We start from the raw sequence: 24872 nt of genomic DNA, 5'->3' as shown, positions 1-24872 counted from the left end.
AGGTGGTGCTTGAACTGATGTCCATGTGCTGTAGGAACACCCACTGTGCTGTTAGGAAGAGTGTTTTGGCTTAGCAACAATGAAGGAACAGTTATATAGTTTCAAGTCAAGATGGTCTGTGACTGGAGGGGAGCTTGCAGGTGGTGGTGTTTCCATGCATCTGTTGCCCTTGTCCTTTGAGTTGATAGAGATGGGAGTTTGGAAGGTGCTGTCTCAGGAGCATTGGCAAGTTGCTGCAGTGCATTTTGTAGATTGCACACACTGTTGCCATCGTGTATTAGTAGTGGAGTGAATGGATGGGGTGCCAATCAAGTGGACTGTTTCGTCTTGGATGGTGTTGAGCTACTGGAGTGTTGCTGGAGCTGCACCCATCCAGATAATTGGAGAGTATTTCATCACACTCCTGATCTGTGCCTTATAGATGGTGGACAGGCTTTGGGGAGTCAGGTAAGTTACTCTCCAAAATATTCCCAGCTTCTAAATCTGCTTTTGTAGCCACAGTATTCATATGGCTGTCCTAATTCAGCTTCTGGTCAATTGTAACACACAGGATGTTGAAAGTGGGGGGATTCAACAGTGGTAATACTATTGAATGTTAAGGGGAGATGGCTAGATTCTCTCATATTGAGCACGGTTATCTTGTGGCATTGTCACTTGCCACTTACCAACCTATGTCTGAATATTGACTGCTTTATTATCTGAGGAAGCTCTGACAATGAGTCACCCAAACTTGAAATATTGGCTCTATTTGCTCTCCATAGATGCGGTCAGATCTGCTGAGTTTTTCCAGCATTTTCTGTTTTTACTATCTGAGTCGCCGCGAATGGTGCTGAATATTGTGTAATCATCTGCGATCACCCCCCACTTCTGACCTTAAGGTCATTGATCAAGCAGCTGAAGATGGTTAAGCTCCTTAGGACTCGACCCTGCAGTGATGTCCCAAGATTTTTTTGGGGGGGGGGGGCGGGGGGGGGGGGGGGGAGCGGGGGTATGGGTTCTGTTGTCTTCTCTAAAGTGTTTGGATAGGCAGTGATTATCTAACAGACAGATTAATGCAGGATCACAAAATTATCCCATTCCATAAACTATAATCTCCGTCAATACAAAACTGATCAAGATGGAAGTAAAGCTAAATGCAGGTGTGTGTTGGGTCTGCAATTGTCAGTCTGACTCCAGCAAGTTCTCATTCTTCAGCACTGCCAGTGTGTGATCAGAGCTGAAAACAGAAATTTCAGACCAACTTTTACAAAGAAATTCTCATCTCCTGTTACCCTTCTCAGTTTGTTGGCTGTGATTTCATGACAGCCCTTGGTACCCAACCAGATCCACCCCATGCTGGTCTTATCGACTTACAAAGGAGTACTGGCAAATGAATGAGGATGATTACACTGAGGAGTGGCTATGTGGGTGAGGCAGTCAGTGCCACCACATAACAGCGAGGAATTAACAGCTTCAGGAGAGGAGAAGCTTTAACAAAGGTTGTTTGACAAAGAACTTAGAAAGAAATGCATAGTGAGGGCAGATAAACAGAATATATCCAATCTGAGTCCTCCACATTTCTTAAGGAATGTATTTAGAATCACAGAATCCCTACAGTGCAGAAGACGACCATTCAGCCCATCGAGCCTGCACCAAAAACAATCCCATCCAGGCCCTATTCCCATAACCTCACATATTTACCCTGCAAATCCCCCTAATACTATAAGGCAAATTAGCATGGCCAATCCACCTAACCTGCACATCTTTGGACTGTGGGAGGAAACCGGAGCACCCGGAGGAAACCCACGCAGACACGGGGAGAATGTGTAAACTCCACACAGTCACCCAAGGCTAGAATTAAACCCAGGTCCCTGGTGCTGTGAGGGAGCAGTGCTAACCACTGTGCCTCCGTGTACTGTATTTCTCAATTTTATTTTGCAAGTAATTGAATTTGTTAAAATATAATTGTTTACACGAGAAGGAGAAAGAAAACAGAGGGAATGTCATTTTGGATCCATACACTTGCCTGTTGCCTCTTCGATGACATCTGCTTTGCTCCCATAGGAACCACCTTGCCTGTTCCCTTCTTTCATGCTTTCTATGCCGCGAGACAAATGCTTCATCTGAAAGGTCTTCCAGCTATGAACAAAGTAGGCAGACAGTGACCAACAGAAACTAGTATCTTGATTAAGATAAATGCTGTTGAAATATTGCTACAAACATTGCACTGAAAAATGTATGAAAGCAAGAAAACTAAGTAACAACACACAAAGTAACGACAGAACGCTGACAGTAAAAAAGACCAAAACACAGAGGCAGGGAAAGCGGATGCCCTTAATACCAGGACCGCAATCACCTTTTCCTTATTTCCTGCCTATTAGGTAACCCAAATTGACAACATTCCCACCTCTCTTTAACTCTGGGTTTCCGTGGCAACTGTTAAAATTAAATCAGGCCACCAGGAAAGCGATGGCATACTGGCATTGCCACTGGACCAACAATTCAAAGATACAGAGTCATGCTGTGGGACTCGGGTTTGAATCCCACCATGGCAGATGGTGGAATTTAAATTCCATAAAAACACGTGGAATTAAATGTCTAATGATGATTATGAAACCGTCAGGTTTCCTCCCCTAAAGGAAGGAATGCTGCCATCCTTACCAGGTCTGACCTACATGTGACTCCAGATCCACAACAGAGTGGCTGACTCTTAATTGCCATCTGAAATGGCCTAGCAAGCCACCCTGCTGTATCCAACTGCTGCAATGAAACCAGACAGACCACCCAGCATCGACCGAGGCACTGGAAATGACAACAGCAAGCCCAACCCTATTGACACTGCAGTGTCCTCCTTATTAATGATGAGGGCTTGCATCAAATTTGGGAGAGTTGTCTCACAGATATAGTAATACAGAACCATACCTTACAGATGATGTCCCAGACACACCATCACCATTCCTGGGCATGTCCTGTCCCATAACGGGACAGACCCAACAGAGGTGGCGACAGCGCGGTGGTATACAGTTGGGAGGGAGTTGCCCTGGGAATCCTCATCATCGACTCTGGACCCCATGAAGTCTCAAGCACCAGGTCAAACATGGACAAGGAAACCTGCTGATTACCATGTACCATCCCCCCATAGTTGATGAATCAGTACATATCATTTGGCGAAAGCACAGAGGTTGACAAAGGTGCAGAATGTACTCTGGGTGGGGGGGACTTCAACGTCCTTTAAAAAGAATGGCTTGGTAGCACAACTATAGGCCCAGCTGGCTGGTTCCTAAAGGACATAGCTGCTAGACTGGGTCTGTGGCAGGCGGGGAGTGAACCAAGAGGGAAAAACATCTGCATCAACCTGCCTGCGCAGATGCATCTGTCCACGACAGTATCAGCAGGAGTGACCACCGCACAATGCTGTGGAGACAAAGTCCCGTTTTCACATTGTGGATACCCTCCATACCCTCCAGAGCTCATCAAGAACATGGGAGGCAGTCAGTGCTCGCTGGAGACAGCGTTCTGAAGAATTCCTCAACCGAGACTCTCGCTGACTCAAAAATCCTCGACTGCATTCTTCAATAGCACCGATCTTGGCGCTATCCTGGTCTAGAACAAAGTTGAAAAAGCCATCTGACAGTTGAAAAACAATTATTTGTGTGGAGCAGATGGAATCCCTGCTGCAATTCTGAAACACAGCCAAGTTACACTCCTGGCATCGTTGCTGATCCTCATTTGGAAAAATAGCACAGAATTCCTACAGTGCAGGAGGAGGCCATTCAGCCCATCGAGCCTGCACCAACAACAATCCCATCCAGGCCCTAAATCCGTAACCTCGCATTTACCAAGCTAGTCCCCCAGACACTAAGGGACAAGTTAACACGGTCAATCCATCTAACCCGCACATCTTTGGACTGTGGGAGGAAACCGGAGCACCCAGAGGAAACCCACACAGACACTGGGAGAACGTGCAAACACCACATTTACAGATACCCGAGGCCGGAATTGAACCCAGGTCCCTGGTGCTGCGAGGCAACAGTGCTAACCACTGTGCCACCGTGCCACATATTGGCGGATCTCAGGAATGCTGTGATTGTATATTCAAAAAAGAGAGACAAATCCAATTGCAATGACCTCTGTACAGAAATGATCAAAGCTAGGATCAGCCTCAACGGCCTCTTCCAGTGGTCAAACGCCTTCTGTAGTTTATGTGGAGACAGTACTGGTAATTTCAATGAACTTGCATTCCAGAGGCCCAGGCTAATGCTGTGTGGACATGAGTTCAAATCTAACTATGGCAGCTGGTGGAATTTAAATTCAAATCAGTAATGGTGGCCAAGATTGTTGTAAAAATTCATCTGGATCACTAATGTCCTTTGGGGGTAGGAAATTTGCCATCCTAACCTAGGTCTGGCCTACAGTAATGTGCCTTATTCTCAACTACCCTCTAAAATGGAGTGGCATGCCACTCATTCCAAAGGGGTTTATGGATGGACAACAAATGCTGGTCTTGCCAGCAACACCCAGATCTCATGAAAGAATAAAGGAAAAAAATCATAGTGCAGTTTTCACCCATCAAGAGACACCACAGACATGATCTTCATTGTGAAAAGTTCAAGTGCAAGGAACAGCACTGACCACTGTACATGGCCTTTTACGACCTCATAAAAGCCTTTAACTCTGTGAAGTGTTAGCATCCTCAAGTTTTGCTATCTTCAGAAATTTGTCACCATCCTCTGCCTACTCCACAATGAGATGCAAGCTGTGATTCGCATCATCAGAGTCACCATAAACCCATTCAGTGAAAACTTGGGTCAAACAAGGCTTTACACCAACTCTTCCACATTTCCTCCAGCAAATAACTCACAGGAGTGGTGATAATCTACAGATAGACAGGAAACTGTTCAACCAATGTCATCTTCAACCTAAAGCCAAAACCACTCCAATCTCAGTCATTGAGTTTCAGTATGGATGTTTAGGTACACGCTCACTCAGAAGCTGAGTTCCAAGTCATTATCGACGACTCCATACGAGAAAGTGAGATTTCCGCTTAACACCCAGAAAGCTAAGATCCACTTCCAAACAACTCTCACAGCAAAACACTTTCCCCCGTGAATTACAATCAACAGTGAGATCCAGGAAAACGTGGACCATTTTCTGTACTGTATCTTCAGAGCCTCCTCTTGACAAGGGCAGACACAAATGATGAAATTCATCATCATCTCCAATGTACTTTGGCCACCTGAGGAAGAGAACATTTGAGAGCCAGGATCTCAATCCCAAGTCCAAGTACATGGCTTTCTGGGCAACAGTGATCCTGCGCTCCTCTAGGCTTCTGACAACCTGCACAAGTACTTCAAAGCACTGGAGAAGTACCATAAGTGCTGCCTTTGCATGATTCTCCAAATCCAGTGGCAAGAACAGTGATCCAACAGCAATGTCCTCCCCTGAGCCAACCTGCCAAGCATCAAGGTCCTAATCAAGATTCTAACCACGCAAAACCAGCTCTATGGGACAGGACATGTTGTTCGTGCAACTGTTGGACTTGGAACTTGGTCATGGCAGGAGACTGCCAGGAGGACAGTGGAAATGCCGTAGGGGTGTTATCAAAGCATCCCTTAAGAGGGCAAATATACTCTTTGGCTTAATGGGAGATGGCTTATGACTGACCAAAATGGAGAAGACTCATTTGGGAAGTTACCAAACACAGAGAGACTTCATCAGGAATATATAAAGGTGAAATTGAGGCATTGAGGGAGCACACAAACTTCCAAACTGACACTTCAAGCACCCCCTTCCCTACGTGACAAGAGTTTGAATCAGAGCCATCCTTGGTCCTATGGGACTGCTTACGGGAATCTCCACAGTGAGACACCACACAACCTGCTGCATTTTGGGGATGTAATTTTCCTTTTTAAAAGGCTCCTAGCCTGGTTGTGGGGTATTTAATATTGAGGCAAAATGTTCTAAAAACGGTTATGGACAACTATTCAGTCTAGGATGGTAGTGGTAGTAAATCAGCTGTTTTTACAATGTTGATGAATGAATGCTGAGAGCATAACTTATCTATTACCAGTGCAATAAAATGTCAAGTGGGTGCTGGAAAAAAAACCCAGGAGCATCAGAGTACAAAATGGAAATGCAACCGATTTAACCAATTTGACAGTGCAACTTCAGCATTCATCTGCATGATTAATATGTGGCATCTCCAGTAAAAGCCAATCCCACGTTGTTATTGCAACATTTTCAGCAGACTTCAAACATACCACTTTCCCTTGTAAATGTCGTTCTTTCAATGGTTTGATGGTCACAATTCGCCAGCTGTTAATATAAGGAAAGCAGATTTAATCAACAAATTATTGAACTATACAACAATGAAACTGCCATTTAGTCAGATGTACCTGTGTCCGCTATTTATTCAATTAGTCCCACTTGCTGCCCTTTTCTCATTGCCCTGTAAACATTCCCCTTTCAAATTTTTATTCAATTTTTCCTTGTTGAAAATTGTTGAATTTGAATCTGCTACTTTTTCAGGCACAGTACTCCAGAGCGTTACAACTCGCTGCTTAAAATATATTCCCCTCATCTCACCTTTGGTTTTTTCACCAATTATCTGAAGTTTGTGTTCTCTGGATACAGACCCACATGTCAGTGTAAGATTTCTCCCAATCTACTCTACATCCAATTATAACAGCTTATAACTTTGAATATTATTAATTCCCCATAACTTTCGCTCGTCAAAGTAACACAGAACTTTAAACATGTGACCATCAAAATGATTAGACACAGAATCTCATTTCCGTTGCTGCTAGCAGCAGATTGTAGAATGTGTGCTCGAGGCTGTTACTCCAGCACAGTACTGAGGGACCACTGCACTGCCACAGATGTTGCCTTTGGTTGAGATATTAAACCAAGATCCTGTCTCTAATCTCAGGTTCTGGTGTCTCAGCCAATATTTATTCTCAAGCAATATCTAAATGGCTGCCACACTTCCTCACTGTACTCAGTACCTCATTGGCTGTAAACTGCCAAAGGTCCCGAAAGGTGGCATTTAAATGCAGGTCTTCCTTTCTTTCTTAGTTAATCTGGACATTTAATCATTGGTATAAAAAGGGAAATGTTTAAGTGTGTGCAGAAGTAAGAGCAAATCCGTCATACTTCTAGTTCTTAATCAAATTAGATTGGTTTGTGATCATCATATACACAGGTATATGATGTATTCTTTGAAAGCTTAAAAATCCACATGCAAATCAATTCTTGTTGTTATCTTGGAAAAATGGCCACTTGGGAACAATGTCCCTTTCAGGTTATTTCCATCCACACCATTCTATACAATACCATGTTATAAACTGCACCTTCCTCTGATCTGAGGCACAACACTCAGACTTGGAGCAAAGCAATGAGAACAATGTAAACATCAGCACCATAGTTTGCTTGTACCAAAGCAGCTTCACATTGTACCAGTTTAGAGAACGTGAATTGAGGGGTGGGACACAGCTGTTTTGTATTTATGGAGAATGAGAAAGATCCACACGAGGTAATCACCATTTAATCAACATCACTCAGAATTGTGAGGAGATGCAAGGAGGCTTCAAGTGACTTAGACAAGTTCAGTGAGTGGGCGAACACATGGCAGATGCAGTACAACATGACCAAATGTGAAGTTATACACTTTGGAGTGAAAAACAGAAGAGTATTATTTAAATGGTGATATATTGGGAAGTGCCCTTGTACACCAGACAATGAAAGTGGAGAGGCAGGTGCAACAAGCAATTAGGGAGGCAAAAGATACGTTGGCCTTATGAGGAGAGATTGGTTCGACTGGGCCTGCATTCACAGGGAGTTTAGAAGGAGAGATCTGATTGGAACGTATAAAATTGTAACAGGGCGGAACAGACTAGAGGCAGGGAGGATATTTTCCCTGGTTGAGGAATCTAGAACAAGGGGTCACAGTGACAGCCTCAGGATATGGGGTAGACCATATCATAGACTAGAGGACTGAAATGAGGACAAATTCCTTCACTCCAAGGATAGTGAACCTATGGAATTCTCTACCACAGAAGGCTCTGGAGGTCAAGTCACTGAATGTATTCAAGAAAGATAGATTAGGTATGGAGAGAAAGTGGGAATGTGGCATTTAGATAGAGGACCAGCACGATCATATGAGTGGCGGAGCAGGTTCAAAGGGCCAAATGGCCTACTCCTAGTTTCTATGTAGACTGCAGAAGTAAAAGGGGGTTCATGACCTAAGTATGATTGTACAAACTCTGAAGGAGGGCAGCTTCATCCTGACTGAGCCTGTGCAGTGCTCCCAAGATGTTTCTGAAATGGTTGGTTTCCTATCTCAGTTGGAACTGAAGTAGCACCTTTGGCAGAACCCAATTGTGAACATCATGATCATCAGCCTCACAGTGATCAAGACTTGTGTCATTCCTTCTTAGCGAGTTAAGAAAGGTTCTCACATCTCCGGAATCAACCAACACTAAAGAGACACCAAAAACTTCAAAAAACAAAATCACAGCAGAATCACTGCTAAAATGATTCTTAATAAAAAGGCCAATCCTGAACTTGTTTTCATTGCTGACTACAAAACTCACTGGTTTACAGAAAACAGCAAGGAACAACTTCTATTTATACAGTATCTAATGCCTCAGTAGGTCCCAAAGCACTTCTGGCGAATTAAAGATCAAACTGAATGTTAATTCATTCCCTCTCCATGGATTCTGCCAGGCCGACTGGATATTTCCAGCATCCACAGTATTTTACATTTCTAGCCGATGACTTACTTCTGAAGGACAATCATTGTTATGCATCGTTATCATGGCAACCAATTTATGTGCAAACCATAACAAGTTTTAGTGATGTTAGTCATTATCAACCCACTGTGGAAATGAGGAAGTGCAGAGCACAGCAAGAGGACATTACTGAATGTGCTGACAAGACAGTACAATGTGAAATTAATTGATCTATCAGCGAGCAAAGACACCACAAGAATAGCACTGAACCACAAAAAAAGAAACACCCTTGATTGCCCGTTTGTTGAAACAGTTAGGGACACTGACATCTTTTATAAAGCTTAAAAATATAACAGTGGCGAAAGGAAGGATGGGGTCAATTAGTGATCACAAAGGAAATCTTGGAGGCTGAGGGCATTGCTGAGGAACTAAATGAACATTTTGCATGTTTTCAGAAGACACAATGACGCTATCAACGTCACAGTAACATAGGGGGGAATAGGACAAAAACAAAGGAGATACTTAAAAAATTGACAGGGTTCAAAATAGCAAAGTCACCCTGTCAGGCTGTCTTGCATTCTAGATTAATGAGGGAAGTATGGGTGGAGATAGCAGAGGCGCTGGTAACAATCTTATAATGTTTTTTTGATGACTGAAGAATTACAAATGTTACACGCCTGTTCAAGAAACGCAGAGGGATAAATTACAGTCCCAGGCTGGTTTTGAATAAGCTTTGAGACAATAATCTGAGGCAAAACATCTGCTGATAACAGCAGCCACGACAGATTTGTCCAACAAACTTAATGAAATTTTTTGATGAAATAAAGAGTTGAAAACAAAAGAAATAGGAGCAGGAGTGGGCTATTTGGCCCTATAATCCTGCTCTGCTTGCAACAAGATCATGGCTGATCTTTTATCTCAACTCCCCATTCCCACACTATCCCTACTTCACTTAATTTCCTTAGTACCCAAAAATGTATTGCCAGCTGACTTGAATATACCCCACAACCAAACACCCATAGCTCTTAAAAAATAACATGTGTCTGCCTTGAAGGCTAAAACATTCTGGAAATATTTCCCCATTTTTGTTCTCCCTTCTTTCTTAAACAGTGGGGTTGTTTGCTGATTTCCAATCCTTGAGAACTATTCCAGAATTCTGCAAGATCAAAACCAATGCATCCAATAATTCTGCAGCCAACTCTTTGAAAATCTTAGGATGTGGGATATTAGGTCCAGGGGATTTGTTGTCACTTAGTCCCATTAATTTTCCAGTTCTATATCTTTATCTATACTGACTTCTTCAAGTTTATTTCTTGCCAGACTCTTGATCACCCATTATTTCCAGACTGTTTTTAGTGGCTTCTGCTGTGAAGACAGGCAAAATTGCTGTTTAATGTGTCCGCCATTTCTTTATTCCCAATTATAATTTCATCAGTCTCGATCTCTAAAGGGCCCATGCTTTCTTTCACTCATCCCTTCCTATTTCTATACCAAGAGAAATATTTTCAATCTGTTTTTATATCATTTGTTGGTCCAATCTCATTCCCTTTCCTTACCAAAGACATGATCCTCTTTTGCTGAATTTTAAAATCCTCCTAATCTCCATACTTGCTATTCTTTTTAGCAACATTATAAGCCTCTTCCTTTGACTAATACTATCTCTAATGCCTCACTAGCCATGGTTGTTCCATTTTTCTGTGAGTTCCTTAAAAGATATATTTATTACAAATCAAATATTAATTAATTGAATGCAAAGCATTACTTCTCCACCACAATGTCTTTTAATGTAGTTTCCCAATCTATCTTGGCCAACTTAGTCCTCATACCTACGTAGTTTGATTTGATTTAGATTTAAGACTCCAGTTTCGGACTTAACTAAATCATTTCGAAGATAGGGATCTAGATGCGTATACGGCTTGTAGGAAGGGACTAAAGAAGGAAATTAGGAGAGCCAGAAGGGGTCACGAGAAGGCCTTGGCGAGTAGAATTACGGAAAACCCTAAGGCGTTCTATAAATATGTGAAGAGTAAAAGGATGAGACGTGAAGGAATAGGGCCTATAAAAGGTGAAGGCGGGAAAATCTGTACGGAACCAGTAGAAATGGCAGAGGTGCTTAATGAGTATTTTGCCTCGGTTTTCACAGAGGAGAAGGACATGGGTGGATGTACTGTGGGCTTGCGGTGGACTGAAAAGATTGAGTATGTGGACTTTAACAAAGAGGTTGTGCTGGAATCTTTGAATGGCATCAAGGTAGATAAGTCGCCGGGTCCGGATGGGATGTACCCCAGGTTACTGTGGGAGGCGAGGGAAGAGATTGCAGAGCCTCTGGCGATGATCTTTACGTCGTCGATGGATACAGGAGAGGTGCCGGAGGATTGCGGACGTGGTTCCTATTTTCAAGAAGGGGAATAGGGATAGCCCAGGAAATTACCGACCGGTGAGTCTAACCTCAGTGGTTGGTAAGCTGATGGAGAAGATACTGAGGGACAAGATTTATGAGCATTTAGAGAGGTTTAGTAGGCTCAAGAATACTCAGCATGGCTTTGTCAAAGGCAGATCGTGCCTTACGAGCCTGGTGGAGTTCTTCGAAAATGTGACTGAACACATTGACGAAGGGAAAGCGGTAGATGTGGTTTATATGGATTTTAGCAAGGCGTTCAATAAGGTCCCCCATGCAAGGCTTCTCGAAAAAGTGAGAGGGCATGGGATCCAAGGGGCTGCTGCCCTGTGGATCCAGAACTGGCTTGCCCAAAGGAGGCAGAGAGTGGGTATAGATGGGTCTTTTTCTAATTGGAGGTCGGTCACCAGTGGTGTGCCCCAGGGATCTGTTCTGGGACCCTTGCTGTTTGCCATTTTCATAAATGACCTGGAGGAGGAAGTGGAGGGATGGGTTGGTAGGTTTGCCGACGACACAAAGGTTGGTGGGGTTGTGGATAGTCTGGAGGGATGTCAGAAGTTACAGAGGGACATAGATAGGATGCAAGACTGGGCGGAGAAGTGGCAGATGGACTTCAACCCAGATAAATGCGTAGTGGTCCATTTTGGCAGGTCAAATGGGATGAAGGAGTACAATATAAAGGGAAAGACTCTTAGTACGGTAGAGGATCAGAAGGACCTTGGGGTCCGGGTCCATAGGAGTCTGAAATTGGCCCCGCAGGTGGAGGTGGTGGTTAAAAAGGCGTATGGTGTACTGGACTTTATCAATCGAGGGATTGAGTTTAGGAGTCCGGGGATAATGATGCAGCTATATAAGACCCTCGTCAGACCCCACTTGGAGTACTGTGCTCAGTTCTGGTCGCCTCATTACAGGAAGGATGTGGAAAAGATTGAAAGGGTGCAGAGGAGATTTACAAGGATGTCGCCTGGATTGAGTGGCATGCCTTATGAGGATAAGCTGAGGGAGCTCGGTCTTTTCTCCTTGGAGAGACGTAGAATGAGAGGAGACCTAATAGAGGTATATAAGATGCTGAGAGGCATAGATCGGGTGGACTCTCAGAGGCTTTTTCCCAGGGTGGAAATGGCTGCTACGAGAGGACACAGGTTTAAGGTGCTGGGGGGTAGGTACAGGGGAAATGTTAGGGGGAAGTTTTTCACACAGAGGGTGGTGGGCGAGTGGAATCGGCTGCCGTCAGTGGTGGTGGAGGCAAACTCAATAGGGTCTTTTAAGAGACTCCTGGATGAGTACATGGGACTTAATAGGATGGAGGGTTATAGGTAGGCCTAAAAGGTAGGGATATGTTCGGCACAACTTGTGGGGCCGAAGGGCGTGTTTTGTGCTGTAGTTTTCTATGTTCTATTTCCAAGATCAAAGTTCACTCTTCCCTCGGGATCCTTACTACAAGGTTATTAATCAGCCCTTTCTCATTGCACAATACTAAATCCAAAATAGCTGGTTCCCTAGTTGGTTCCTCACCATACTGATCTAGAAAACTCCACACAATTACTACAAATTTGGTTTAACGGGTCTGTAAGATTATTCTATTTTTCCATTCTCATAATCCACTTCAGTTTGTTTTATTCCTCCTGCTGGCCACATAAGAAATTGGAACTACTTTATGATTTTTATTGGGGGTTTTTTTTTTTTTGTTTTTTTGTTTTTTTTTTGGATGGCTGAGGTATCTGTGGTTCCTCAATGCTGGCCTTCTGCTAGCAATAATAATACAAGGTCTACATCTTATAAAATAAAATCAAGAGAAACAGTCTACCTCGGTGTAATGATTTCCTTGTACTGTAGCTTCTCGATCTTGGAGGTAGCAACCAATGACATGGGTATCACAATGTTATCAATATCATAACAGCATTCACTTTGCTGCCTTTGCCGTAAGGGAATCTAGAATAGTACAAAGAGTTTTTCATTATATAGGTTTGAGTCTTCTAGAGTTATTGTCACAACTCTACTGTCAATCTTTTCAGAACTACTTTTCTGAAAAGATTGACAGTAGAGTTGTGACAATAATCCCTAGTTTTAATGATATAGCAGGATTACAATAAGTCTTCTTTATAACATCCTGTCAATTTTCTGTTTTCCTTCTCCAATAGTTGTATCACAATTTTATGAATAAACACGCTCAGTACTTCAGCGAACTGACAAAAATAATTGAGGAGAGACATTAAGTGCCATCAGACTATTGACAATATGGGGTGGTGAGGGAAACCCAGTCCTCACTGGATGGTTTCAGGGAAGGTCACTGGATTAGACAGGAGACACTTAACTAATTTTCCCTTGCCTAACCTGGAGATACTAGGTTGAGATAACCTAGAGATACTATGGCCAACTGTGGCATCCTCTCCACTGTCCCAACTGAGGTCTGGTACAAAGCAGGGATCAAATCTGGACCCGAATGGTCTGCGAGGCATACCTCCCCCAAAGCCTTGAATCAGCCAAATCATTGGGCTGCAAGAACTAAAAGTTTTATCATAATCAAAATGCAACACTCAAATTTCATAAGTGTGCTTTTAAAGAAGTTTCATTAGAAACCCAGTCAATCATCCTGTGATAGCAGATTCACACTCATCCTTGGTATGCTAGAGTCACAAGGACAAAAAAAATGAGGTTCTTAATTAATGTTAGCCAAAACACATCCTTATTGAATTATGTAGTTCATTTTGGTAAACAGGGCAGATGAGCACATAGAATAGAACACAGAAACCCCTTTGTTACAGGAGGTCATTCAGCCCATTGAGTCTGCACCAACTCTCCTTGCCCTATCCCTGTAACTCCCCCCGCATTTGCCGTAGCTAATCCACCTAACTTACACACCTTTAGACACTAAGGGCAATTTTAGAATTGCCAATTCACCTAATCTGCACATTTTTGGACTGTGGGAGGAAACTGAAGCACTGGGAGGAAACCCTCGCAGGCACGGGGAGAACATGCAAACTCCACACAGAAGTTACCCAAGATCAGAATCGAACCCAGGTTTCTGGCACTGAGGCAGCAGTGCCACCATGCCGCCCTTACATGAGTCAGTCAGCATGCAACCTGGGGTATCCTTAATCCCAAACCATTCCCACCTATCAAGCAATCATGTCAGCTCAGTAATGTTCCTGTATCTTAAACAAGCAAGATGGCAGAGACATAATGGGCTAAATGGCCTCCTTCTGTAGTGTAAATTTTCTGTTTCAATCAGTATCCTGCCACTGTCACAGGTGAAGAATAAATCAGTACTATTGTGAAATCTACTGGAGAAAATGGCCACTTCACTCGAGGAAACATTCTTATGTTATGGTTAATTTGAAAAAACAGATGAACTAACTTATCTATGACATTCAGAAGAAGTTGTTCATTGGTTATCTTCTGCCTCTTACCCCTTCTTGGGAGGAATTAATCCAGTACAGAAATCTCTAATGACTGAATATCAGTGATAGGTTTAGCACAGTCCAATAAATTATAGTCTGTCCACTATATCTTACATCCTTTGTGTGTGCAAGTGGTCTTTGGGGTGTTGTTGATCTGGGTGCCCAGGTGTCTGTTGGGCTGGAACATGGAGTTTGTTGAATAGAAACTGGAGTCTGTGCTGTTTTCACCAAAGAACCAGGAGGAAATTCACTGGAGTTCAGAAGAGCACAGTATCGTTTATTTAAAACTGAAATACAAACAAATGTGCAGAAATCAGTAAAGGTCGTAAGGACAACAGGATTTTACAATGCTATTTAAGAAATTGGTGTCAGCACATTTTTCAAACACTTATTCAATAATTTATAGCTGTGACTAATTTTGTGAAGTTCCCAATATTTTAAAAATGAAAAAAAGCTATTGAAAAATCAGCAAACAGTTTTCAAATCTACTTTTTATCACAATGGAAATTGAAAATAGCGCGAGGAGAGGCAATTAGAAGACTGAAAACAGGGAGTGGAGAGACAGTCGGGAGATTGAAAACAGCGCAAGAGAGGCAGTCGGGAGATTGAGGTCAGTGAGTGGAGACAGTAAGAAGTCTCACAACACAAGGTTAAAGTCCAACAGGTTTATTTGGAATCACGAGCTTTTGGAGCGCTGCTCCTACCTCAAGTGAATCCCCTCTCATTTAAGGAAAGATTTGATCTGTTGAGACCAAAACTGCACACAGTATTTGAGATGTGGTATCACCAACGCCCTGTATAACTGAAGCACAACACTCTTTTGTATTCAATTGCAAATGTAAATGCATTGGAGGCAGTCCAGAGGAAGTTTATTGGATTGATACCCGGAATGAACAAGTTGTCTTATGAGGAAATGTTGGACAGTCTGGGCTTGGTTCTGCTGGAGTTTAGAAGAATGATGGGTGACTTGATTGAAGTATACAAGATCTTGAATGTTCTTAATAAGTTGAACATGGAAAGGATGTTTCCTCTTGTGGATGAGTCCAGAACTAGGGGGGCACTGTTTTAAATTTAGGGATTGCCCTTTTAGGACAGAAATGATTTTTTTTTCTTGGTGAGGGCTATGCGGCCTGGAGCTCTGCCTCAGAAGGCAGTGGAGGTGGGGATCAATGAATGTGTTTTTAGGGTGGAGGCAGGTTGATTTCTTTGCCTAATAAAAAACGATTGTGGGTAGATGGGAATGCATAATTCAAAACACAAACAGATCAGCCTTGATCCTATTGAGTGGCAGAACAGGCTCAGCAGCCCAGGTGGCCTATTTCTGCTCCTATTTCATGTTTGTATGAGCCAGGCATATCAAAGAACGAAGAATACAGCACAGAAACAGGCCCTTTGGCCCTCCAAGCCTGCACCGATCATGTGTTCCTAACTAGACCATCCGTTTGTATCCCTCTATTCCCAGTCTGTTCATGTGGCTATCAAGATAAGTCTTAAATGATCCTAGCGTGTCTGCCGCAACCACCTTGCTTGGTAGTGCATTCCAGGCCCCCACCACCCTCTGTGTAAAATACGTCCCCCGCATATCTGTATTGAACCTTGCCCCCCTTACCTTGAACTTGTGACCCTTTGTGTTTGTCATTTCTGACCTGGGAAAAAGCTTCCAACTGTTCACCCTATCTATGCCCTTCATAATTTTATAAACTTCTATTAGGTCGCCCCTCAACCTCCGTCTTTCCAGGGAGAACAACCCTAGTTTACTCAATCTCACCTCATAGCTAATACCCTCCATACCAGGCAACATTCTGGTAAAACTTTTCTGCACTCTCTCCAAAGCCTCAACGTCCTTCTGGTAGTGTGGCGACCAGAACTGGACGCAGTATTCCAGTTGTGGCCTAACCAACATTCTATATAACTGCAACATCATATGCCAACTTTTATACTCTATGCCCCATCCAATAAAGGCAAGCATGCCATATGCCTTCTTCACCACCTTTTCCACCTGTGCTGCCACCTTTAAGGATCTGTGGACTTGCACACCCAGATCCCTCTGTGTGTCTATACTCCTGATGGTTCTGCCATTTATTGTATAGCTCCTCCCTGCATTAGATCTACCAAAATGCATCACTTTGCATTTATCTGGATTCAATTCCATCTGCCATTTCTCCGCCCAATTTTCCAGCCTGTCTATATCCTGCTGTATTCTCTGACAATGTTCATCACTATCCGCAACTCCAGCAACCTTTGTGTCGTCCGCAAACTTACCAACCAGACCAGCTACATCTTCTTCCAAATCATTTATATATATCACAAACAGCAGAGGTCCCAGTACAGAGCCCTGCGGAACACCACTAGTCACAGACCGCCAATCAGAAAAAGACCCTTCCACTGCTACCCTCTGTCTTCTATGGCCAAGCCAGTTCTGTACCCATCTAGCTAGTTCATCTTTGATCCCGTGAGATTTAACCTTTTGCACCAGCCTGCCATGAGGGACCTTGTCAAATGCTTTACTAAAATCCACGGCCCTTCCCTCACCGATCATTTTTGTCACCTCCTCAAAAAACTCAACCAAATTTGTGAGGCATGACCTCCCTCGTACAAAACCATGCTATCGCTAATGAGACTATTCAGTTCTAAATGTGTATAGATCCTGTCTCTAAGAATTTTCTCCCTACCACGGACGTCACACTCACTGGCCTATAATTACCCAGGTTATCCTTGCTACCCTTCTTAAATAATGGGACCACACTTGCTATCCTCCAATTCTATGGGACCTCACCTGTGTCCAATGAAGAAACAAAGATTTCTGTTAGAGGCCCAGCAATTTCATCTCTTGTCTCTCTCAGTAATCTAGGACAGATGCCACCTGGCCCTGGGTATTTGTCTACCTTAATGCTTCCTAAACACGTAACATTTCCTCCCTTGTAATTGCGATTTGTTCTAACGGGTCTACACATCCCTCTGAGACACTACCAATCAACGTGTCCCTCTCCTTTGTGAATACTGATGCAAAGTATTCATTTAGGATCTCACCTACTTCCTCAGGTTCTAAGCATAATTCCCCTCCTTTGTTCTTGAGGTCCGACTCTTTCTCTGACAACCCTCTTGTTCCTAACGTATATATAAAATGCCTTGGGATTCTCCTTAATCCTGTCTGCCAAGGACATTTCGTGACCCCTTTTTGCCCTTCTAACTCCCTGTTTGAGTTATTTTCTACTTTCTCTGTATTCCTCCAGTGCTTCATCTGTTTTTAGCTGCCTGGACCTTATATATGCCTCTTTTTTCTTTTTGATTAGACCCACAATTTCCCCGATTATCCACAGCACCCGAATCCTACCTTCCCTGTCCTTCCTTTTTACAGGCACATGCCCTGTCCTGCACTCCTATCAACTGCTCCTTAAAAGACTCCCACATGCCAGATGTGGATTTACTCTCGAACAGCCTCTTCCAATCAACAGCCACCAAATCCTGCCTAATCCAGCTGTAGTTAGCCTTCCCCCAATTCAGCACCTTACCCATTGGACAACACTCATCCTTTTTCATGACTATCCGAAAGTTTACAGAATTGTGGTCACTGTTCGCCACGTGTTCTCCCACTGAAACTTTGATGACCTGACCGGGCTCATTCCCCAGTACTAGGTCCAGTATAGTCCCCTCTCTAGTTGGTCTATCAACATATTGTTCCAAAGAACCTTCCTGGACACATTTTGCAAATTCCTCCCTGTCCGGACCCCCAGCCCTCAGGGATTTCCAGTCTATATGAGGGAAATTAAAGTCTCCCACTACAACAACCCTATTTTTTTTACACCTGTCCAGAATCTCCTTACATATCCGTTCCTCAACTTCCCGTGGGCTGTTGGGAGGCCTGTAGTATACCCCCAGCATAGTGACTGCGCTCTTCCTGTTTCTGAGCTCTACCCACAGTGTCTCGTTACATGATCCTTCAAAATTGTCCACCCTCTGTACCGCTGTAGTATGCTCCTTAACCAGTATTGCCGCTCCCCCACCTCTTCTAGCCCCTCCTCTGTCTCGCCTAAAACACTTCAGCTGTCAGACCTGTCCTTCTTTTAACCAAGTCTCTGTCATTGCAACCACATCCAAGTTTCGCGCATGCATTAAGGCTCTAAGTTCATCTGTCTTGCCCGTCACGCTCCTTGCATTGAAGCAGATGCACTCCAGACCTCCCGGCCCACTGAGTTCATCCTCCCCCAGATTGCTCTTCCTCTTAGGTAGCCCTGTCCTGGCCCCATGCTCGTCCCCAGTCTCTACGCTTGCTGACCTATTGTTCTGATCCCCACCCCCCTGCCACATTAGTTTAAACCCACCCGAACCACACTCGCAAACCTCCCAGCCAGGATATTGGTGCCCCTCCAGTTCAGGTGTAACCTGTCCTTCTTGTACAAGTCCCATCCTCCCTGGAAGACTTCCCAGTGATCCACAAATCTGAGACTCTCCCTCCTGCACCAGTTCTTTAGCCACGTGTTCAGCTGCACAATCTCCCTGTTCCGAGCCTCACTAGCACGTGGCACGGGGAGCAATCCAGCGATTGCTACCCTAGAGGTCCTGTTTTTTAGCCTTCTACCTAACTCCCTAAGTTACTCTTGCAGGACCTCCCTGCTCTTTCTGCCTACGTCATTTGTACCAATGTGGACAATGACGTCTGTCTGATTACCCTCCCTTTTAAGGATGCTTTCTACCCGCTCAGAGACATCCAGGACCCTGGCACCAGGGAGGCAGACTACCATCCTGGAGTCTTGTTCACGCCCACAGAACCGCCTGTCTGTGCCTCTAACTATCGAGTCCCCAACTACTATTGCTCTCCTATTCTCCCCCTTTCCCTTCTGAGCCACAGAGCCCGACTCCATGCCAGAGACCTGTTCACCGTGGCATACCCCTGGAAGGTCATCCCCCCCAGTATCCAAAACGGTATACTTATTTTGGAGGGGAACAACCACAGGGGATCCCTGCACTGACTGCTTCTTCCCCTCCTCTCTCCTGACTGTCACCCAGCTAGCTTCGTTTTTAGGTGTTATCACTTCCCGATAACTGCTATCTATCACCCCCTCTGCCTCCCGAATGATCCGAAGTTCATCCAGTTCCAGCTCCAATTCCCCAAGGCGGTCTGTGAGGAGCTGGAACTGGGTGCACCTCCCACAGGTGAAGTCAGCAGGGTCACTAATGGTGACCCTTACCTCCCACATCCTGCAAGAGGAGCATTGAACAGTCCTAACTGCAATCCTTTCCACCCAAACTCCAACTGTCGCTGCTCTGTGTTCCCGCTCTTTAAACTGTCGCTGCTCTGCGTTCCCGCTCTTTAAACTGTCGCTGCTCTGTGTTCCTGCTTTTTAAACTGTCGCTGCTCTGTGTTCCCGCTTTTTAAACAGTGGCCGCTGTGTTCCCGCTCTTTAAACTGTCGCTGCTCTGTGTTCCCGCTCTTTAAACTGTCACTGCTCTGTGTTCCCGCTCCTTAAACTGTCACTGCTCTGTGTTCCTGCTTTTTAAACTGTCGCTGCTCTGCGTTCCCGCTCTTTAAACTGTCGCTGCTCTGTGTTCCCGCTCTTTAAACTGTCACTGCTCTGTGTTCCCGCTCCTTAAACTGTCACTGCTCTGTGTTCCTGCTTTTTAAACTGTCGCTGCTCTGTGTTCCCGCTTTTTAAACTGTCGCCGCTCTGCGTTCCCGCTCTTTAAACTGTCACCGCTCTGTGTTCCTGCTCCTTAAACTGTCAGTGCTCTGTGTTCCCGCTCTTTAAACTGTCGCTGCTCTGCGTTCCCGCTCTTTAAACTGTCACTGCTGTGTTCCCGCTCTTTAAACTGTCACTGCTCTGTGTTCCCGCTCTTTAAACTGTCACTGCTCTGTGTTCCCGCTCTTTAAACTGTCACCGCTCTGTGTTCCCGCTCCTTAAACTCTCACTGCTCTGTGTTCCCGCTCTTTAAACTGTCACTGCTCTGTGTTCCCGCTCTTTAAACTGTCACCGCTCTGTGTTCCCGCTCCTTAAACTCTCACTGCTCTGTGTTCCCGCTCTTTAAACTGTCACTGCTCTGTGTTCCCGCTCCTTAAACTGTCACCGCTCTGTGTTCCCGCTCCTTAAACTGTCGCTGCTCTGTGTTCCCGCTCTTTAAACTGTGGCCGCTGCGTTCCCATTCTTTAAACTCTCACTGCTCTGTGTTCCCGCTCTTTGAACTGTCACTGCTCTGTGTTCCCACTCTTTAAACTCTCACTGCTCTGTGTCCCCGCTCTTTAAACTGTCGCCGCTCTGTGTTCCTGCGCTTTAGACTGTCGCTGCTCTGTGTTCCTGCTCCTTAAACTGTCACCGCTCTGTGTTCCCGCTCTTTAAACTGTCACCGCTCTGGGTTCCTGCTCCTTAAACTGTCAGTGCTCTGTGTTCCCGCTCTTTAAACTGTCACTGCTCTGTGTTCCTGCTCCTTAAACTGTCACCGCTCTGTGTTCCTGCTCCTTAAACTGTCGCTGCTCTGTGTTCCTGCTTTTTAAACTGTCGCTGCTCTGTGTTCCCGCTTTTTAAACAGTGGCCGCTGTGTTCCCGCTCTTTAAACTGTCGCTGCTCTGTGTTCCCGCTCTTTAAACTGTCACTGCTCTGTGTTCCCGCTCCTTAAACTGTCACTGCTCTGTGTTCCTGCTTTTTAAACTGTCGCTGCTCTGCGTTCCCGCTCTTTAAACTGTCGCTGCTCTGTGTTCCCGCTCTTTAAACTGTCACTGCTCTGTGTTCCCGCTCCTTAAACTCTCACTGCTCTGTGTTCCCGCTCTTTAAACTGTCACTGCTCTGTGTTCCCGCTCCTTAAACTGTCACCGCTCTGTGTTCCCGCTCCTTAAACTGTCGCTGCTCTGTGTTCCCGCTCTTTGAACTGTCACTGCTCTGTGTTCCCACTCTTTAAACTCTCACTGCTCTGTGTCCCCGCTCTTTGAACTGTCACTGCTCTGTGTTCCCACTCTTTAAACTCTCACTGCTCTGTGTCCCCGCTCTTTAAACTGTCGCCGCTCTGTGTTCCTGCGCTTTAGACTGTCGCTGCTGTGTTCCTGCTTTTTAAACTGTCACCGCTCTGCGTTCCCGCTCTTTAAACTGTCACTGCTCTGTGTTCCTGCTCCTTAAACAGTCACTGCTCTGTGTTCCCGCTCTTTAAACTGTCACTGCTCTGTGTTCCTGCTCTTTAAACTCTCACTGCTCTGTGTCCCCGCTCTTTAAACTGTCGCCGCTCTGTGTTCCTGCGCTTTAGACTGTCGCTGCTGTGTTCCTGCTTTTTAAACTGTCACCGCTCTGCGTTCCCGCTCTTTAAACTGTCACTGCTCTGTGTTCCCGCTCTTTAAACTGTCACTGCTCTGTGTTCCTGCTCCTTAAACTGTCACTGCTCTGTGTTCCCGCTCTTTAAACTGTCACCGCTCTGTGTTCCCGCTCCTTAAACTGTCGCTGCTCTGTGTTCCCGCTCTTTAAACTGTGGCCGCTGTGTTCCCATTCTTTAAACTCTCACTGCTCTGTGTTCCCGCTCTTTGAACTGTCAGTGCTCTGTGTTCCCGCTCTTTAAACTGTCACGGCTCTGTGTTCCTGCTCCTTAAACTGTCAGTGCTCTGTGTTCCCGCTCTTTAAACTGTCACCGCTCTGTGTTCCTGCTCCTTAAACTGTCAGTGCTCTGTGTTCCCGCTCTTTAAACTGTCACCGCTCTGTGTTCCTGCTCCTTAAACTGTCACCGCTCTGTGTTCCTGCTCCTTAAACTGTCAGTGCTCTGTGTTCCCGCTCTTTAAACTGTCACTGCTCTGTGTTCCTGCTCCTTAAACTGTCACCGCTCTGTGTTCCTGCTCCTTAAACTGTCAGTGCTCTGTGTTCCCGCTCTTTAAACTGTCACGGCTCTGTGTTCCTGCTCCTTAAACTGTCAGTGCTCTGTGTTCCCGCTCTTTAAACTGTCACCGCTCTGTGTTCCTGCTCCTTAAACTGTCACTGCTCTGTGTTCCTGCTCCTTAAACTGTCACGGCTCTGCGTTCCCGCTCTTTAAACTGTCACCGCTCTGCGTTCCCGCTCTTTAAACTGTCACTGCTCTGTGTTCCTGCTCCTTAAACTGTCAGTGCTCTGTGTTCCCGCTCTTTAAACTGTCACTGCTCTGTGTTCCCGCTCTTTAAACTGTCACCGCTCTGTGTTCCTGCTCCTTAAACTGTCAGTGCTCTGTGTTCCCGCTCCTTAAACTCTCACTGCTCTGTGTTCCCGCTCTTTAAACTGTCACCGCTCTGTGTTCCCGCTCTTTAAACTGTCACTGCTCTGTGTTCCCGCTCTTTAAACTGTCACCGCTCTGTGTTCCTGCTCCTTAAACTGTCAGTGCTCTGTGTTCCCGCTCCTTAAACTCTCACTGCTCTGTGTTCCCGCTCTTTAAACTGTCACCGCTCTGTGTTCCCGCTCTTTAAACTGTGGCCGCTGTGTTCCCATTCTTTAAACTCTCACTGCTCTGTGTTCCCGCTCTTTGAACTGTCACTGCTCTGTGTTCCTGCGCTTTAGACTGTCGCTGCTGTGTTCCTGCTTTTTAAACTGTCACCGCTCTGCGTTCCCGCTCTTTAAACTGTCACTGCTCTGTGTTCCCGCTCTTTAAACTGTCACTGCTCTGTGTTCCTGCTCCTTAAACTGTCACTGCTCTGTGTTCCCGCTCTTTAAACTGTCACCGCTCTGTGTTCCCGCTCCTTAAACTGTCGCTGCTCTGTGTTCCCGCTCTTTAAACTGTGGCCGCTGTGTTCCCATTCTTTAAACTCTCACTGCTCTGTGTTCCCGCTCTTTGAACTGTCACTGCTCTGTGTTCCCACTCTTTAAACTCTCACTGCTCTGTGTCTCCGCTCTTTAAACTGTCGCCGCTCTGTGTTCCTGCGCTTTAGACAGTCGCTGCTGTGTTCCTGCTTTTTAAACTGTCACCGCTCTGCGTTCCCGCTCTTTAAACTGTCACTGCTCTGTGTTCCTGCTCCTTAAACTGTCACTGCTCTGTGTTCCCGCTCTTTAAACTGTCACCGCTCTGTGTTCCTGCTCCTTAAACTGTCAGTGCTCTGTGTTCCCGCTCTTTAAACTGTCACTGCTCTGTGTTCCTGCTCCTTAAACTGTCACTGCTCTGTGTTCCCGCTCTTTAAACTGTCACCGCTCTGTGTTCCTGCTCCTTAAACTGTCAGTGCTCTGTGTTCCCGCTCTTTAAACTGTCGCTGCTCTGTGTTCCTGCTCCTTAAACTGTCACCGCTCTGTGTTCCTGCTCCTTAAACTGTCAGTGCTCTGTGTTCCCGCTCTTTAAACTGTCACGGCTCTGTGTTCCTGCTCCTTAAACTGTCAGTGCTCTGTGTTCCCGCTCTTTAAACTGTCACCGCTCTGTGTTCCTGCTCCTTAAACTGTCACTGCTCTGTGTTCCTGCTCCTTAAACTGTCACTGCTCTGTGTTCCCGCTCCTTAAACTGTCACTGCTCTGTGTTCCCGCTCTTTAAACTGTCGCTGCTCTGTGTTCCTGCTCTTTAAACTGTCACCGCTCTGCGTTCCCGCTCCTTAAACTGTCACTGCTCTGTGTTCCCGCTCCTTAAACTGTCGCTGCTCTGTGTTCCCGCTCCTTAAACTCTCACTGCTCTGTGTTCCCGCTCCTTAAACTGTCGCTGTTCTGTGTTCCCGCTTCTTAAACTCTCACTGCTCTGTGTTCCCGCTCTTTAAACTGTCGCTGCTCTGTGTTCCCGCTCCTTAAACTGTCGCTGCTCTGTGTTCCCGCTCCTTAAACTCTCACTGCTCTGTGTTCCTGCTCCTTAAACTGTCGCCGGTCTGCAATCCCGCTCCTTAAACTGTCGCCGGTCTGCGATCCCGCTCCTTAAACTGTCGCCGCTCTGTGTTCCGCTCTTTAAACTGTCACTGCTCTGTGTTCCCGCTCTTTAAACTGTCGTTGCTCTGTGTTCCCGCTCTTTAAACTGTCGCTGCTGTGTTCCCGCTCTTTAAACTGTCGCTGCTCTGTGTTCCTGCTCCTTAAACTGTCGCGGCTCTTTCAGTTAGAAAGCGGGTCTGAACAGATTGGGGGAGGGGGGGGGGGGGGGTTAAATCAAAAAAAGCAGGACATATTGTTTAATGCAGAGAGTTAGGGAAATAAAGTACAATAATTGGAGCTGAAAATAGAAACAACAAAGAGAGACTAAGAAAGTGATAAAGAAAGGAAGGATAGACTATGAAGCTAGGCTAGCAATTAATATAAAAAATGATAGTAAAAGTTTTTATAAATATATAAAAAGGAATAGAGTGGCTAGAGTGAATGTTGGACCCTTGGAGGACGAGAGGGGGGAGTTAATAGTGGGAAATGAGGATATGGCTGAGTCTTTAAATAAGTTTTTTGTGTCGGTCTTCACGGTGGAGGACACAAATCGTTTGCC

The 24872-nt window shown here is 45.2% G+C and overlaps 1 protein-coding gene across 4 annotated transcripts in view; it reads right to left on the bottom strand.

Moving 5' to 3' along the window:
- The window catches only part of kansl1l (KAT8 regulatory NSL complex subunit 1-like), a 91810-nt gene that overhangs the window by 16150 nt on the left and 50788 nt on the right, over positions 1-24872 (bottom strand). For all 4 annotated transcript variants that reach the window (XM_078228818.1, XM_078228820.1, XM_078228822.1 and 1 more), the window contains 4 exons: positions 14622-14794; positions 12914-13038; positions 6240-6294; positions 2006-2118 (listed from right to left, as the gene is read on the bottom strand). In XM_078228818.1, coding sequence (XP_078084944.1) covers positions 2006-2118; positions 6240-6294; positions 12914-13038; positions 14622-14794 — 466 coding nt within the window. The remainder of the gene's footprint in view (positions 1-2005; positions 2119-6239; positions 6295-12913; positions 13039-14621; positions 14795-24872) is intronic.

The sequence above is a fragment of the Mustelus asterias genome, chromosome 14 (assembly GCF_964213995.1).
Source record: "Mustelus asterias chromosome 14, sMusAst1.hap1.1, whole genome shotgun sequence".
Classification (NCBI taxonomy): domain Eukaryota; kingdom Metazoa; phylum Chordata; class Chondrichthyes; order Carcharhiniformes; family Triakidae; genus Mustelus; species Mustelus asterias.
This window is presented reverse-complemented; position numbering and strand designations above follow the sequence as displayed.